This window comes from Megascapheus bottae, chromosome 7 (genome assembly GCF_031878675.1).
Source record: "Megascapheus bottae isolate mThoBot1 chromosome 7, mThoBot2.hap1, whole genome shotgun sequence".
NCBI classification, from domain to species: Eukaryota; Metazoa; Chordata; class Mammalia; order Rodentia; family Geomyidae; genus Megascapheus; species Megascapheus bottae.
In genome coordinates this window covers 42,069,058-42,085,035 of record NC_143515.1, presented here as the reverse complement: position 1 = coordinate 42,085,035, position 15,978 = coordinate 42,069,058, and the positions used below count along the sequence as shown (strand labels likewise).

The 15,978-nt window shown below is 39.8% G+C and overlaps 1 protein-coding gene across 1 annotated transcript in view; it reads right to left on the bottom strand.

The window, feature by feature from the left end:
- Pus10 (pseudouridine synthase 10) overlaps nucleotides 1-15,978 on the bottom strand; it is a 62,577-nt gene that overhangs the window by 4,079 nt on the left and 42,520 nt on the right. Inside the window, exons 12-17 of the mRNA XM_090336868.1 lie at nucleotides 12,127-12,183; nucleotides 11,238-11,314; nucleotides 11,088-11,143; nucleotides 10,165-10,282; nucleotides 5,972-6,114; nucleotides 1,737-1,836 (exon numbers count right to left, since the gene is read on the bottom strand). Of these exons, the coding sequence (XP_090192994.1) occupies nucleotides 1,737-1,836; nucleotides 5,972-6,114; nucleotides 10,165-10,282; nucleotides 11,088-11,143; nucleotides 11,238-11,314; nucleotides 12,127-12,183 (551 nt within the window). The remainder of the gene's footprint in view (nucleotides 1-1,736; nucleotides 1,837-5,971; nucleotides 6,115-10,164; nucleotides 10,283-11,087; nucleotides 11,144-11,237; nucleotides 11,315-12,126; nucleotides 12,184-15,978) is intronic.

Here is a 15,978-nt window from a genome sequence, read left to right as displayed (position 1 = left end):
GTCTGTGAAACTTACCTCCAACTAACCACAAAAAAAAAAGCTGGAAGTGGCGCTGTGGCCCAAATGGTAGAGCACTAGTCTTGAGGAAAAAGAAAAAAAAAAAAAAGATAAAGAGCAGCCCCCAGACCCTGAGTCTTGCTTGAGGATTGCTTTAAGAAATAACCATTAGCTTATCTCATCATTTCCTTCCTGTGTCCCAAATACATGTATCTGAGAAAGCTGCCTTAAATTCTTTTATTTTGTTTTGATGGTACCAGCGTTTAAACTCAGAGCCTCACAATCTCACTTGGCTTGGTAGCACTCTAGCATGGAGTCATGCCTCCAGCATGGCTTTTTGCAGGTTATTTTGAAGATGAAGTTTCCCAGATTTTTCTGCCCTGGATGGCTTTGAACTGCAACCTCTGAGTCTAAGCCTTCTGAATACATAGGATTATAAGCATGTACCACCCATCCTGTCTCTGCATTCTAAGTCATGAATTCTTTTCAGAACTCTACAAGGCCTTATTCATTAAAACATATATGAACATACCTTTATGGGGGCTAAAATTCTAATAAAATAGGTTTAGAAAGGAACCCTCTACAGTCCCAAAGGACATGGAGAACAGTTAAACTTTTATTTTCTTTTGTGACTAAGAGCTCAATATGAGTTTAATTTGCAAATCAGCAAATGATGGTAACTGGTACCAATGAGTAAATTTACTATATATTCCACAAGGATCATAAATGTTACCTTAGTCACACGTGGTGATGTATGCTTATAATATTTGAGAGACTGAAGCAGAAGGATGGTGAATTCAAGGCCGCCTGAGTTACATACAGAGATGATTCCAAAATCAAACCAACATTGGGTGCAGTGGCTCACGCCTGTAATCCTGGCTACTCAGGAGGCTGAGATCTGAGGATCATGGTTCAAAGCCAGTCTAGTCAGGAAAGCCCTTGAGACTGTTATCTACAATTAACCACTAGAAAACTGGAAATGGTGCTGTGGTTCAAAATAGTAGATCACTAGCCTTGAGCTAAAGAGCTCAGGGACAATGCTTAGGCCCTGAGTTCAAGCCCCACGATGGCAAAAAAAAAAAAAAAAACAACAACAAAACCAATAATAATGAGATACCTTAAGCTTGACTGGTGGCTTCCCGCCTGTAATCCTAGCTAATAAGGAGGCTAAATCTGAGGATCACATTTCAAAGCCAGCCTAGGCACTACTAAAGACTGTGACACTCTTACCTCCAATTAATCACTAGAAAACGGGAAATGGGGCTATGGCTCAGGGGATTGGGCAGTAGTCTAGAGCTGAAATGCTCAGGGACAGCGCCCAGGCCCAGATTCAAGCCCCATGAACTGACCAAAAAAAATATATATATATATATATCATATTTAAACTAAAAATTCAGATGACAGTCCTTCCCTGAAATACAACAGTAACTTTTATTTTTTTTCCCAGTCCTGGGGCTTGAATTCAGGACCTGGGCACTGTCCTTGGATTTTCTCCACCACTTGAGCCACAGCACCACTTTCGGCTTTTTTGTGTGTGTATGGTACCAAGGAACCAAATCCAGGGTGTTGTGCATGCTAGGCAAGCACTCTACTACTAGACCACGCTCCCAGCCCCAAGATACATATATTTTTTACTCATTTTTCAAATACATGTGAAAGTTGTGCTACTTGGTTTAACGTCAAAAGACCTAACTGGTTCAATTTAATTGATATGTGCACAACACAATAAAGGGATTTACCTCCACATCCAGCTCAAGAATGTCTGCAGTCACATTCATCAGGGAGCCAATGTTCGGTTTGGTTCTCCCAAAATCTCCATGCACAAACTCTTTAATGTAGCTGAGGTCTGTTTAAGGAAAAAGTGAGGATGAAATTGGAAGGGAATTAATAAACAAAGGGGAAATAAAGTTGTAAAAGAGATTATTTCTGGGCTCTGACTAGAAGAAGCATGTGTCTCAGAAAATAGCTGTGACCAAGTGGTTCTCAGGCCGGTAGTCAACGTACTCCTGGGACTTGTGTTTACATTAAACTTAGCAAAAGCCCTTGCTTTCCTTTTTTTTTTTTTTTAAATAGTTCATCTCAAAATGAGATTAATTTTGAGGGCTAGGATATGGCTCAAGTGGTAGAATGCATGGCTAGTCAACATGACACCGGAGTTCAAACCCCACTTCTACTAAAATTAAAAGAATCAAATGTCAAGTTTGGGTATGGATTCTAAAAATTACAGTTCAGTGCTTTTTTTTTCCCCCAGTCCTGAGGCTTGAACTCGAGGCCTGGGCTCGAGCTCTAATACTTGAGCACAGTACCACTTCATTTTTTTTCCCTGTGTATGTGGTTTTGAGAAATCAACCCCAGGGCTTCATGCATGTTAGGCAAGTACTCTACCACCAGGACATGGTTCTGGGACCCCTCATTTTCTTTGTTTGTTTGTTTGCTTGTTTTTAAATACAGAAGACAAGTTTCTTTGGCACAACTTCCACTTTGTCATCTTTTGTGCCCCATTATTCATTAATGGCAATTGGCATCTTATCAGATGATAGGATTCCACAGGGTCATATACAAAGGAACACTAATGACGGCTTTTCTTATACCATAACCCAGTGGGCAGGCAATTAGATGAAGGGACAATGATAATATTAGTTTAGATTTGTTGAAGATCCTTCACAATAGCTATAATTAGACCTATGCTCCAGTTGGTTGCTAACTTGAACCTAGTTCAAAAGAACTAGCAAAAGAACTAAGTTCATTTTTTTAAAGCAACAACTTTGTATTTTCTACATAGGTTTTTAATTTTAGAAGGGAATAATTAATTTTGGGATATGTCCTTATACCAATAAGAAGGCATTTTTTATCACTTCACACTATTGGGTCAAATATACATATGTGTGTATTTTTTTTTCCTTTTTGCCAGTTCTGGTCCTTGAACTCAGGGCCTAAGCACTGTCTTTGAACTTTCTCAAGGCTAGTACTCTACCACTTGAGCCACAGCATCACTTCCAGCTTTTTTGCTAGGCAAGCACTCTACCACTAGGCCAAACTCCCGGCCCCCATATGTGTGTATTTATATATAATACATGTGACATACATGTGTATATAAAAATACACATACATAGGGCTGGGAGTTTGGCTTAGTGCTAGAGTGCTCACCTATAATGCATGAAGACCCAAGTTTGATTCCTCGGTATCACATGCATAGAAAAAAGCTGGAAGTGGTGCTATGGCTCAAGTGGTAGAATGCTAGCTTTGAGGAAAGTCCAAGGACAGTTTTCAGACCCTGAGTTCAAGCCCCAGGACTTCCCCTACAAAAAAATACATACATGCATATTCGTATGTTTTTATGTATATGTATGTATATATGTGTATACATATACACAGTTAAAAACAAAACATGAGGGCCAGGAGTTTGGCCTAGTGGTAGAGTGCTTGCCTAGCAAGTATGAAGATCCGGGTTCGATTCCTTGGTACCACATACATAGAAAAAGCCAGAAGTGGGAAGTGGTGCTGTGGTTCAAGTGGTAGAGCTGTAGCTTTGAGAAAACTCAAGGAGAGTGCTCAGGCCCTGAGTTCAAGGCCCAAGACTGGCAAAAAAAAAAAAAGCATGAGCCATAGGATATGGACATTGAGACTCAGAATCTCAAATTTTTCTAACTATTACACAATCTAAACTCTTCGACAGTACAATGTCAGGCTAGGTGCTATTGGCTCACGACTATAATCCTAATTACTGAGGAGGCTGAGATCTGAGGATCCTGGTTCAAAGCTAACCTAGGCATTCAAATCTGAGAAACTCTTATTTGCAATTACCAACAATAGAACTGGAAGTGTGATTTAAAAGGAAAAGGACCAGCCATGGGTGAAACTGAATTCAAGCCACCATAACAGTACAGAAAAAAAAAAGAAAATGGGCACAACAGGACAAGTTTATAAGTGTTTTGTTGTTTTTACACAAGGCAAATAGCTAAGGAATATTCTCTGTTGTTCTGAAAGTAAAAATCCTTATGCAAACATTAACTGTGGGGCCATTCACTTGCATTCCCAGAAGATCACCTGAGCCAAGAGTTCACTCTGGCTACATAGTATGGGCTTGTCTCAAATTTTAAAATCAAGTAGTATATTCCTTCCTATCACCTGTGCTCAAATGCTTAAAATACCACAAGGGCCCAAATATTATCATGAAAATATATAACTTATAAAATATGTAAGGACAGAGGGTTAGGAATTTGGTTCAAGCAGCAGAGTGACTGCTTAGCAAGTGCAATAGCCTGAGTTCAAACTCCTGAAAAAACTGTGTAGGGGGCACAGGAATGGAGGGACAAAGGATGAAAAAATGCAGCAGCAACATAGCTAGCAAATTAACTCTAGAAAGCCTACAGAGTGAGAGAAGGTCTTCACTAACCATACAACGGACAAAGGCCTCATATCTAAAATATATCAACAACTCAAAAAATTGAATCACTCCAAAACTAATCTCCAAAGAAACAGCCATCCCATTAAAAGATGGGCCAAAGACTTAAAGAGAGTCTTCTCTGAACAAGAAACAAAAATGGCCGATAGACACATGAAGAAATGCATATCAAAACAACTCTACCTCACTAGTTAGAATGCCAGGATCAAGAAATCTAATAACAGATGCTGGAGGGGATGTGGCCAGGAGGGATCACTACTACACTGTTGGTGGGAGTGCAAACACATTCAACCACTATGGAAAGCAGTATGGCAGTTCCTCAAAAGACTAAACATAGAGCTCCTCTATGACCCAGCAATTCCACTACTAGGCATTTACCCAATTGTCCAGAAACAAGGACATACTAAATCCACCAGCACAACAATGTTCATTACAGCACTATTTACCATAGCAAAGATATGGAACCAACCCAGATGCCCCTCAGTTCATGAGTGGATCAACAAGATGTGGTATTTATACACAATGGAATTCTATGCTGCTGTCAGAAAGAATGACATCGCCCCATTTGTAAGGAAATGGAAAGACTTAGTATGACACTAAATGAAAGGACCTCCAGGATATAGAAACAAAAAGCCATATAATGAGTGATTGTTGTCCTTAATGTACTGCGTTATCTCTCATCTCTTTTGCTATCCCTTGGTTATCTCATATTGTTACAGTATTTCACCTGTTTATCTGATATACTGTATATATGCATATTTGGTTATTTGAAGTCAGATCCGGAAGGGAAGAAAACAAGATGAGGGGCGGGGGTGATAGGAGAAAAATGGGGACCAAGACATGAGAAAGGGTACCAATGTATGTGAAGTAATGCACCTTCTATCTGGCAAATATAATGTAACCCTTCTATTAATTACAATAAAAATATATGAAAAAATGCAGCAGCAGTATTCACTAGATATTATGTTAAAAATGAAATATACAGGGCTAGGAATTTGCCTAGCATGTATGAAGCCCTCAGTTTGGGTCCTTAGAACCAGATACAATAGAGCGCTAGCCTTGAGAAAACCCAAGGACAGTGCCCAGGCCCTAGGACAGGACCAAAAAAAAAAAAAAGAAAGAAAGAAAGAAAGAAAAGAAAAGAAATATACAACTGTAGGTGGGGACAGTAGGAAAAAACTGGGAGAGAGAAAGGGAGGAGATGATATTGTCCAAAAAGAAATTCACTCATTACCTGACTTATGAAAGGGTAATTTCTCTGTATACCTTTAAAACAATAATAAAGAATTTAAAAATTGCAAAAGTACAGGTGGAAAATGAATTAACCAAAGGTATTTTGTGAATATATCAATGTGCTAAACATTATGTAAGACACAGATTAACTGAAATAGAAGCATTAGCAAACACAAATGGGAGGAAAAAAGACCTCAAATAAACAAAAAGAATGGATTCCTCGCTAATATCTTTTCCCAACACTCCCCAGACCAGCCTGAACCTGTTTTCTGGGGCAGCATATGCACTCCTGTAAGAATCCTCTCCAGAGTACCGCGAGCAGAGGTTAAAGGATACGTTCCAGCTTGAGTCTTCAGGTGGAGGCGAAAATGATGCTCATCCACGTAGTGTGCCTCCATGGAATGAATGAGACGAGTCCGCACTGCTAAAGGCCTCCGGTGGAGGACCCGCAGAGGTGTTTTCTGGTCAATCTTTAAGTCCTATGGGGAACATGGCAACCCTAGTGTCAAGAGTTTTGCCTCTCCATTTCCACCCATCGTTCACTACAGAGCTTTCTCCAGAGGACTCAGACTATCTCTGTGAGGGTAGTAAACAATGAACGCTAGAATCCTCTTAGTCTCAAGGAGACACTTCATAATTATTAACTTTCTGGGCCTACAAACCAAACTATTAAAAGAAGGTCTTGGAAATAAATGTTCAACATCTCTGGCCATAAATGAAATGTAAATCAAAATAAACTTTGAAGACTATAAACATAGAGCTCCCCTATGACCCAGCAATTCCACTACTAGGCATTTACCCAAACCGTCCAGAAACAAGGGCATACTAAATCCACTAGCACAATGATGTTCACTGCAGCACTATTTACCATAGCAAAGATATGGAACTAACCTAGATGTCCCTCAGTTGATGAGTGGATCAACAAGATGTGGTATTTGTACACAATGGAATTCTATGCTGCTGTCAGAAAGAATGACATCAAAAATCATGTTAAGTGAAGTAAGCCAGACTCAAAGGAACAAAGGCTCAATGGTTTCCCTCATTTGTCATAATCAGTAGAAACCTTGGGCTCTCCTAGCACAGATTTGCAATAGAGCAAAACCTAGATACATGAGGCCATACAATATGACACTAAATGAAAGGACCCCTAGGATATAAAAAAAAAAGCCATATAATGAGTGATTGTTGTCCTTAATGTACTACGTTATCTCTCATCTCTTTTACTGTCCCTTGGTTATCTCATATTGTTACAGTATTTCACGTTGTTATCTGATATATTGGATAAATGCATATTTGGTTATTTGAAATTGGATAGGGAAGGGGGGAAAACAAGATAAGGAGTAGGGGTGGGGGTGGGTGGAGGGAAATGGGGACCAAGATGAGAAAGGGTATCAATGTATATGAAATAATGCACCTTCTATCTGGTGAATATAATGTAACCCTTGTATTAATTACAATAAAAAATGTATGAAAAGAAAAATAAATAAATAAATAAACTTTGAGATTCCACCTCCCCCAAGTTAGAATGGCCATTATCAAGAAATCTAATAACAGATGCTGGCAGAGATGTGGACAGAAGGGATCGCTACTGCACTGTTGATGGGAGTGCAAACTTGTCCAACTACTCTGAAAAGCAGAATGGAGGTTCCTCAAATGATTCAACAATAGAGCTCCCCTATGACCCAGCAATCCCACTTCTGGGCATTTACTCAAATATCCAGAAACAAGGCCATGCTAAATCTACCAGCACAAGCATGTTCACTGCAGTACTATTCACCATAGCTAAGATATGGAACCAACCCAGATGCCCAGATGATTGGTTCATGAAGATGTGGTGTATTTATACCATGGAATTCTATGCTGCCATCAGAAAGAATGACATCGCCTCATTTGTAAGGAAATGGAAAGACTTGGAAAAAATCAAATTAAGTGAAGTATGCCAGACCCAAAGGAACAGATGCTCCATGGTTTCCCTCATTTGTAACAATTAGTATACATTTAGGATTCTCCTAACAGAGGGTCATAAAAGCTCAAAAGCTATGTACATATGGTCATATAGGATGAGGCTAAATGAAATGAACCCCAGGATATGGAAACAAGAGGTTTCTCTTTATGATTGTTGTTCCTAATGTACTATGTGAAGCTATTTCTTTTCTCTTCTGTTCTCCTTATGGCTAATCTCATGTTGTAACTGTTTCTGACTTTGGTACTTGGTATATTGTATATAAGTTTGTATATTTGAAAAAGGGAGAGTAAAGGAAAAACAAGATGTGTGGGAGAGGGTATGGGGTGGGAAAGTGAGGAAAAAACATAGGAAAGGGTAACAATGTTCAAGAAGTAATATATCCACTACCTGATGAATGTTAACTGCAACCCCGCTTTACATCGATTGCCCCAATAATAAAATTTAAAAATTAATAAATTTAGAAAAATAATAAAAGAAGAACTTGGGCCTGGCACCAGTGACTCATGCTTATAATCCTAGTTACTCAAGAGGTTGAGATCTGAGGACAGTGGTTCAACATCAGCCTGGGCAGGAAAGTCTGTAAGACTCTTATCTCCAATTAACCACCAAAAAAGCCAGGAGTGGAGCTCAAGTGGTAAAGTGCCAGCTTCAAAAAAAGCTCAGGGACAGCACTGAGGCCCTGAGTTCAAGCCCCAGCAATAGACCCCCACACACACACACAACTTGAAAATAACCCTGAAGGCCTCTTCTGCTCTAATATTTAAAAAGGTGGTTAGGACCTTGTAGTTCTACCTTGGCATCTTTCTTCTTTCTACAGCATGATTTGCTCCCCTTCTTTTCTGACTCTATGGTGATCTCACATAAGGATTTCACCCCAGGTGAGAAATGGCAGGGTACAGAGATACACCACCTGTGCAGGTGGGAGCGTACATGTTCAAAATTGTTTTCATCTTTGTTATGTATCTACAAACAATGTATCATTGACTTTTGGCCTGACATTTTAAAGATAGAAACTTATTTTTCTCACAGTTCAAATCATGAAATTTTCATTTCAGCTTCTAGATTTAAATGAAGAAATACAGGTTAATACTGTAAAAGATCAACTCATTTTAAGTTTCAAAAACAAATATGCAGGACTGAGAATGTGGCTTAGTGGTAGAGTGTTTGCCTAGCATGAATGAAGCCCTGGGTTTAATTCCTCTGCATCATATAAACAGAAGAAGCAGGAAGTAGCTCAAGTGGTAGAGTGCTAGACTTGAGCAAGAAAAGCTCAGTGACAGTGCCCAGCCCCTGAGTTCAAGCCCCAGGACTGGCAAAACAAACAAACAAATGCATAACCAAAAAGGGTGCCCATAAGAACTTTAAACTCTCTGCAATCTCTTACTGAAACAACTCTTTTCTTAATTTACATTACAATGAGTGCCCTGAAACACTGGTTAAAAAAAAAAGACAGCTTTCAGTCTGGTCTCAAATTAGCTTCTCCCACAAGAAATAAAGAGCAAGCTCTGACAAGGAATGCTTGAAAATTAAAAACATTAGTAGAAATTAACAAGTAACATCAGCTTACTTAATCTGTAACTATAAAAATTCTCTCAGCAAAACACAGACCCTTTCTCAAGGAAGCCCAACTAAACCATTTGGGACATGATAGGGAAACACTGCTTTTTATATACCTGTCATTGGCTGGCAATGGCCTCTGCCTATATTAGTAAGTGTATATAACATCCAACCAGCTATGGTACATGGTAAGTTTCCATTGTGTAACCTCTTTGATCAATCACTAGTCTAGCAAAATAAATACCAAGAAGCTAAAGCATGTCTTGTCTGAGGTGGGTAGGTACCAAGAAGAAAGGGATGGATCAAAGGAGAGTAGAATGGTAGGACAATCCAATAATAATACTCAATGTACATATGTGAAAATAGGAGTAGGAGACTTGAGTCAAACGAAGATAGGATTAATGGGAGAATTATGGAAGGATGACATCGACCAAGATGCATTGTACACATGAATGGACATTTTAAACTGAACCCCCTTTTTAGCTTAAAATAAACACCATCCAAACGCCCCTGGCATAAGAAGGGCTCTACTCTGTATCAGTAGCACGTCATGTATGTGTTTCACATGCATCACATTTATTCAGTTACTTAATCTGAGCATTGATTCTACTACATAAATTTTATTTCATGTTTATTTTTTATGTATCTGATAGCACTCTACATGTTTTGTGTGATTTAACTCATTTATTTCTCTTAACTGACCTTATAGATGAAGAAACTTAAGTATAAAGAGGCCAAGTAACTTGTCCAAAGTCACAAAAGTAAGAAAAGCAGATCCAGAATTTGCACTCAGACCTTCTTTCTTCAGAGTCAAGAGTCTTAATCAATGGTAATGAAATTAATGAAATGCTCAGTCATTCAAATGCGAATGACAAAGCCAGGATTTCAATCCAGACCTCACAGTCCCCAAAGCTCATGCTCTATAACTTGCTATTAATAAACTAGAAGACAATGGACTCTTAGGCAGGAGAACAATAAAATTCAAGAATAAATGCACTAATACTACCTTGATATCATTTAGGAATTCGATGTCTTTCTTCTGTATTGGGCTATTTGTCCATATTAGAGCGCTATAGGTCTTGGTCTTTTCTTCTTCACCTTCTTTCATATGTCCTATTGCCTCTCTAACCAAAAATAACAAAAGGGAGTCTGAACACACAAAATACATACAAGCTTCACCCCAAATTTCTCTTTAAAAATGTCTCTATTGGAAAATAACTTACACATAATCCCTCTATTTTATCTACACAACTCAGTGATTTAAGTATGTTTTCAGAGTTGTGTGGCTCTCACCACAATCTAATCTTACAATAGATTCACCACCCCAGAAAGAAATTTCATCTCCATTAGTGGTCACTTCTGATTCCTCCTTTCCCCAGCGTACAGACAACAACAGATTGACTTTCTATCTCTACAAGTTTCCTATTCTGAACACCTTACATCAAATGCAGTTATACAGGATGCGGTACTTGGTGCCTGGCTTCTTTAACTTCTGAATACATATAAGATTCCCCCATATTGTAGCATGTATATTTTATTGCATATGGTAACTCTATGTTTAATCTTTTGAGAAACCCAGAGTACTTTGCAAAGTGGCCACACTTAGATCCCAACAGCAGTGTACGCTGCAGCTTCTCCACCAATACTTGTTATTTACTGGATTTTTCATAATAACCATTCCTAGTGGGTGTGAGGTGGGATTTCTGTGGTTTTTATATACATTGCCCTAATGACTGATCGTGTAAAGTATTTTCTATGGTATTTGTTGACTATTCATATATCCTTCCTGGAGAAATGTCTCACTGTCTCCCTCATTTTTAACTGGAGTGCTAAGGGAGTTCTTCACATCTGGATATGATTTCCTTACCAGAGAGATCATCTACAACTAAAATTTCCCTGTTGAAATTGCCTTCATGAGCCTGCCCTTACCTTGTAACAAGCTGCAAGTCACGTACTTGGATTTTGTCAGATGACTTATTAATTTTCTGTAGTAGCAGAAAAAGAAAAAGACAATTAGCAGTACTAGTTTGGTTACAAAGGTGCTGAACATGAGGATTTCCACGTCATGAAGTGGTTTACCTGCTGAAGCTCCTTAATTTCTTGTGAAGCGAAATGTACTCTATGAGGATTCACCAGCTCAATTGCAAAGGGCCTTCCTGGCAGCACACACCCGTCGTGAAACAGAAACGTGTCAATGGAGTTAACATTTGGGCTAAGGCCAGAGGGTTAAGAGGTGTGAAAAACAGGCTGAGCTCTAGAGTTCTGAAAGCTTAGCAACATGACTACATCTGAGGGAGGGAAGAATGTGTGAAAGAATCAAGGGGCTTTTGGAGGACTATGAAACCCCAGAAAGGCAGTAAGTGAAAATGACTGCTTTCCCAAAGGTCCATGAACAAGCCTATGTTAATTATAAAATAAAATCCAATGACTAATTAAGTTGGCTACACCAGTGTAAGGTTGTCACAGGCAGCAATGCCCAGGTATACCAAGCTGAAAGCTATTCCCCAGCCTAATCTAATCTAATGGAAAAACTGATTCCACGAGAGGGATGGACTACAGATGTCAAATAGCCAGGAACAATTCTTCTCATCCTTCTTACAATTCAAGAGATAAAATGAGAGGAATAAGAGCTAAGAGGGGAAAATCATTTTTAAGTAAACAAGTACATTTTGAAAATCACTGGTACTTCTGAAATATTATTAAATAATTAGTAATCAAACTTTGGGGAGAATGCACATAAAAGGCCATTACAACCTACAGAGATGTGCAATAAGGATGCTTCTGAACAACTGTCTCTTGGTCAGATATGAATCATATAATTTACAAAAAAGCTCCATAATCCACAGGACTTCTCTTTTGGGTAAGTTCTGGGCCCTGCCCACACTGTGACTATAGTTAAGCCTGTGGGCTAGAATGGGTGGAAATAAGAAAGCTAGTTCTAGGCAAGTGATGCTGATATTCATCTTACCATTTCCTAATGTTCTCACATCTACATCTTCTCTTCCAGAGGATGAGAAATTAAAACCTTTGGGAAGTAGATGAAGGGAGGAAAAAAGAATCAGAGGCATAATATCCCTGAGATATTTGTTTCTAACTTCTGGCCAAAACCGAAGATAAGGTCCTAACAGAAACCCAAGGAATAATTAGCCCACTTCTCATCTTAGTCTCTGCTAAATATAACAACTAAGGGCCCATATGTGTTTGAGTGTGTGCATCCACGCACGTACACGCGCACACATCACAAATTATACGTGTATTATTTAATTTTTATTCTAACTTTATGAAGTACATAAAACAACACCATGCTGCAGAAAGCTACATAATTTTCACAGGATCACTCAATCAAGCAGCAGCGCTAGGTAATTCTGATGTTAACACCAAACCTTAGCTGTCATCCCATGCCACCAATCCATGGAAAACCAAAGCCAGTCTGGAGGATGCTCACCCTCCCTGGCCATTCGTTTATCATAAAGGAAAAAGAAATCTATCATCTGTGTGCATGTGCGCGTGTGATGGGGCTTGAAGTCAGCCTGGGCACTGTCCTTGAGCTCTTAAGCTCAAGGCTATTGCCCTACCCTGAGCCACAGCCCCACTTCCCATTTTCTAGAGGTTAACTGGAGATAAGAGTCTCAGTTCTTTAGTGCCCAGCTGGATTTGAACCTTGATCCTCAGATCTCATCCTCCTGAGTAGTAAGGATTACAAGTGTGAGCCTGCGTCTGGGTACATCTTTCTTTCTTTTCTTCCATAAAACATAAGGTGTGGGACAAAGAAGGGGCAAGGTATGTGGTTCAAGAGGTAGAGTGCCTGCCTAGCAAGCACAGGGCTCAGAGTTCAAACCCCCAAGACCACCAAAAATAAGAAACAAACTAAAAAAAAATTATAAATGTAAGAATTAAGCTTAAATGTACTGGCTCAAGCCTGTAACTCTAACCATGAAGGAAGATCATGATTTGAGGCTAGCACATTCATGAGATCCCACACCTAAGAAGCTCAAGCCACATGTGCTAGTGCATGACTCTCAACCGAGCTACTTAAGAAGGTGTAACTATGGGAATCACGGCTAAGGCAGTCTGGAAGAAAGTGAGATCCTAACTCAAAAATAACCAAAACTTAAAGGACTGAAGGTGTGGCTCAAGTGTAGAGCACCTGCCTTGCCAAGTTCAAACCTCAGTACTGTCAGGAAAAAATCAAACCAAACCTTGTTAGAAACACAGGCTATTGTCTGTCATGCTGTTCCCAGGGAAGTAGGCCCCTCATAGGACCCAAAGCTGTGTCTCACATAGAGGAGAGACTAACCTAGAGCTGGTGTGTTGTATTCACACCAGAGGACAGGCCACATGGTTCTCCAGGTAGAGAACCTAGGTCTTGGAGGAAGGAGGCCTCTGGAGGCCACTCAGTCCCAAAGATCCTCCACTGTGTTTCCATACGAGTGTCACATTAGGAGGAAACCCACAATAATATCAGAAGCCTCTAGTCAAAGTCAACAGATTCACAAAGTGGCATGAGGGAAGGATAGCTGCAATTATGTAGAAAATTCAAAACAGGCCCTTAGAGGCTGAATGATGTATACTACTATTATACTACTACTACCACAACAGATTTTTCTGTTGAGAGGGGACTTGTGGACTTTTCGGCTAGGCTGGCCCAGAAGGTGGCTATACTTGTGATCTCCACTTTCTGGGTAGTCAAAGTTTAGTTTTGTGCACCACTGTGCCCAGGTACTGGCTGACAAGGTCTCACAAACTTTTTTTTTTGCCTAAGTTGGCTTCAAACCATTGTCCTCAGATCTCTACCTCCCATGTAGCTAGGGTTACAGCATGAGCTACTGGAATATGTCCTAAATTGATGCTCATAATCAGCGATCAAACAAGGTTTTATTCCCTGACAAGGAGCCAGTGAGCCAAGAGGCTCAGGTCTGCTTTCTCTCAAGTTGTCCTTATTCAATTTCTTCAGTACACATATCAAATGTACAATCTATTTTTAGTCTGGAGATAATATTTCTCCCTCCATAGAAGATGAAAACAAATCACTTTCATAAAAGATCACAAGATGGGCTGGGAGTGTAGCCTAGTGGTAGAGTGCTTGTCTAGCATGCACGAAACCCTGGGTTCCTCAGTACCACATACACTTGAAAGAGGCAGAAGTGGTGCTTTGGCTCAAGTGGCAGAGGGCTAGCCTTGAGCAAAAAGTGTCCAAGGACAAGCCCTGAGTTTAAGCCCCAGCACTGGCAAAAAAAAAAAAAAAAAAAAAAAAAAAAAAGACTGCAAGAGAGAGAGAGAAATGCACAGTCGTTTCAGAATCTTCCAGCAGCCACTGAGATCTCAGTTAAAGCTGAAGATTTCTTGAGTCTTCATAGGAGGGGGAATAGTGGCCTCAAAAAGACCCAGTTTGTAAACATCGGATGGATGGATGGATAGATGGATAGAGAGAGAGAGAGAGAAAGAGAGAGAGAGAGAGAGAGAGGGGGGATAGATAATTGTATACACACTCTGGGTTTTTTGTTTGTTTTGGTGGTATTGGGCCCTGGGCGTGCTAGCTAAGAGTTCTGCCACTAGAACCACACCAAAAACTCTTTTATAATTTGTCTTAAAGACATAATTTCTTCAACTTTTCCCAGACTAGCCTTGAACTCACAATCCTTTTGCTGAAGCTGGGTATGTACTACCAGTTAAGTAGGTAAAGTTCATGGAACTAGTCCAAATTATTTGCTTCTACAATTTTAGAAAATATTGGATTAGTAAGTTACTTTCTTTTCCATTAAGTTAACAAGACCTTTTCAAAAAAGATCTTGGGAGATTTTCTAAGGTCTGTAAGATTGACAGGCAGGCAGGGCACGGTGGCTCACATCACAGCTATAATCCTAACTACTCAGGAGGAGACTTCTACCTGAGGATTGGATCTGAGGATTGCAGTTCAAAGGCAGTCTAAAAGTCTGTGAGATTCTTACCTCCAATTAATCACTAGGAAACTGGAAGTGGCACTGTGGCTCAAGGGGTAAGGCAGTAGCCTCAAGCAGAAGAGCTCAGGGACCACACCCAGGCCCAGAGTTCAAGTCCCATGACCAAAAAAAAAAAAAAAAAAAGACTGACAGGCAGTAAAAGTGCTAGGGTTTGAGATGATTCTCTTTCCTCCTGATAAGCTGGAAAGGACAGCCAGACCTCCCCTGGACCCTCTGTCATCCTAATCATAGCATGATCCTCCTGAGGTTTTTTTTTTTTCCAGACAAAAAGATAAATAGCTGGAGAAGGAGGAGGAGGAGGAGGAGAAGGAGGAGGAGGAAGAGGAGGAGGAGGAGGAGGAGGAGCAGCAGCAGGAGGAGGAGGAGCAGGAGAAGAAGAAGAAGAAGGAGAAGAAGAAGTTGTTGGCAGGGCACTATGGCTCATGGCTCATACCTATAATCCTAGCAACTAAGGAGGCTGAGATCTGAGGATCACAATTTAAAGGTAACATTGATAGAAAAAGTCCTAAGACATTTATCTCTAATTAGCCACCAAAAAAACAGAAATATAGCTGTGATTCATGTGGTAAAGTAGTAGCTCTGAGGAAAAAGCAAACACACTAAAAGTCTAGAGGCAACACACAGAGTATGAGTTTAAGCCTAAGAACCACCACCAGAAAGAAAGAAAGAAAGAAAGAAAGAAAGAAAGAAAGAAAGAAAGAAAGAAAGAAAGAAAGAAAGAAAGAAAGAAAGAGAGAGAGAAAAAGTTTTCTAATTATGGTAGGAGACTGATTCCAAAAAAGTAAAAAACTGACATTGCTTAATTACTTGCAGTTTCTCTTGACATGTAACATGATTTCCTGTGACTGAAATCTCATTCC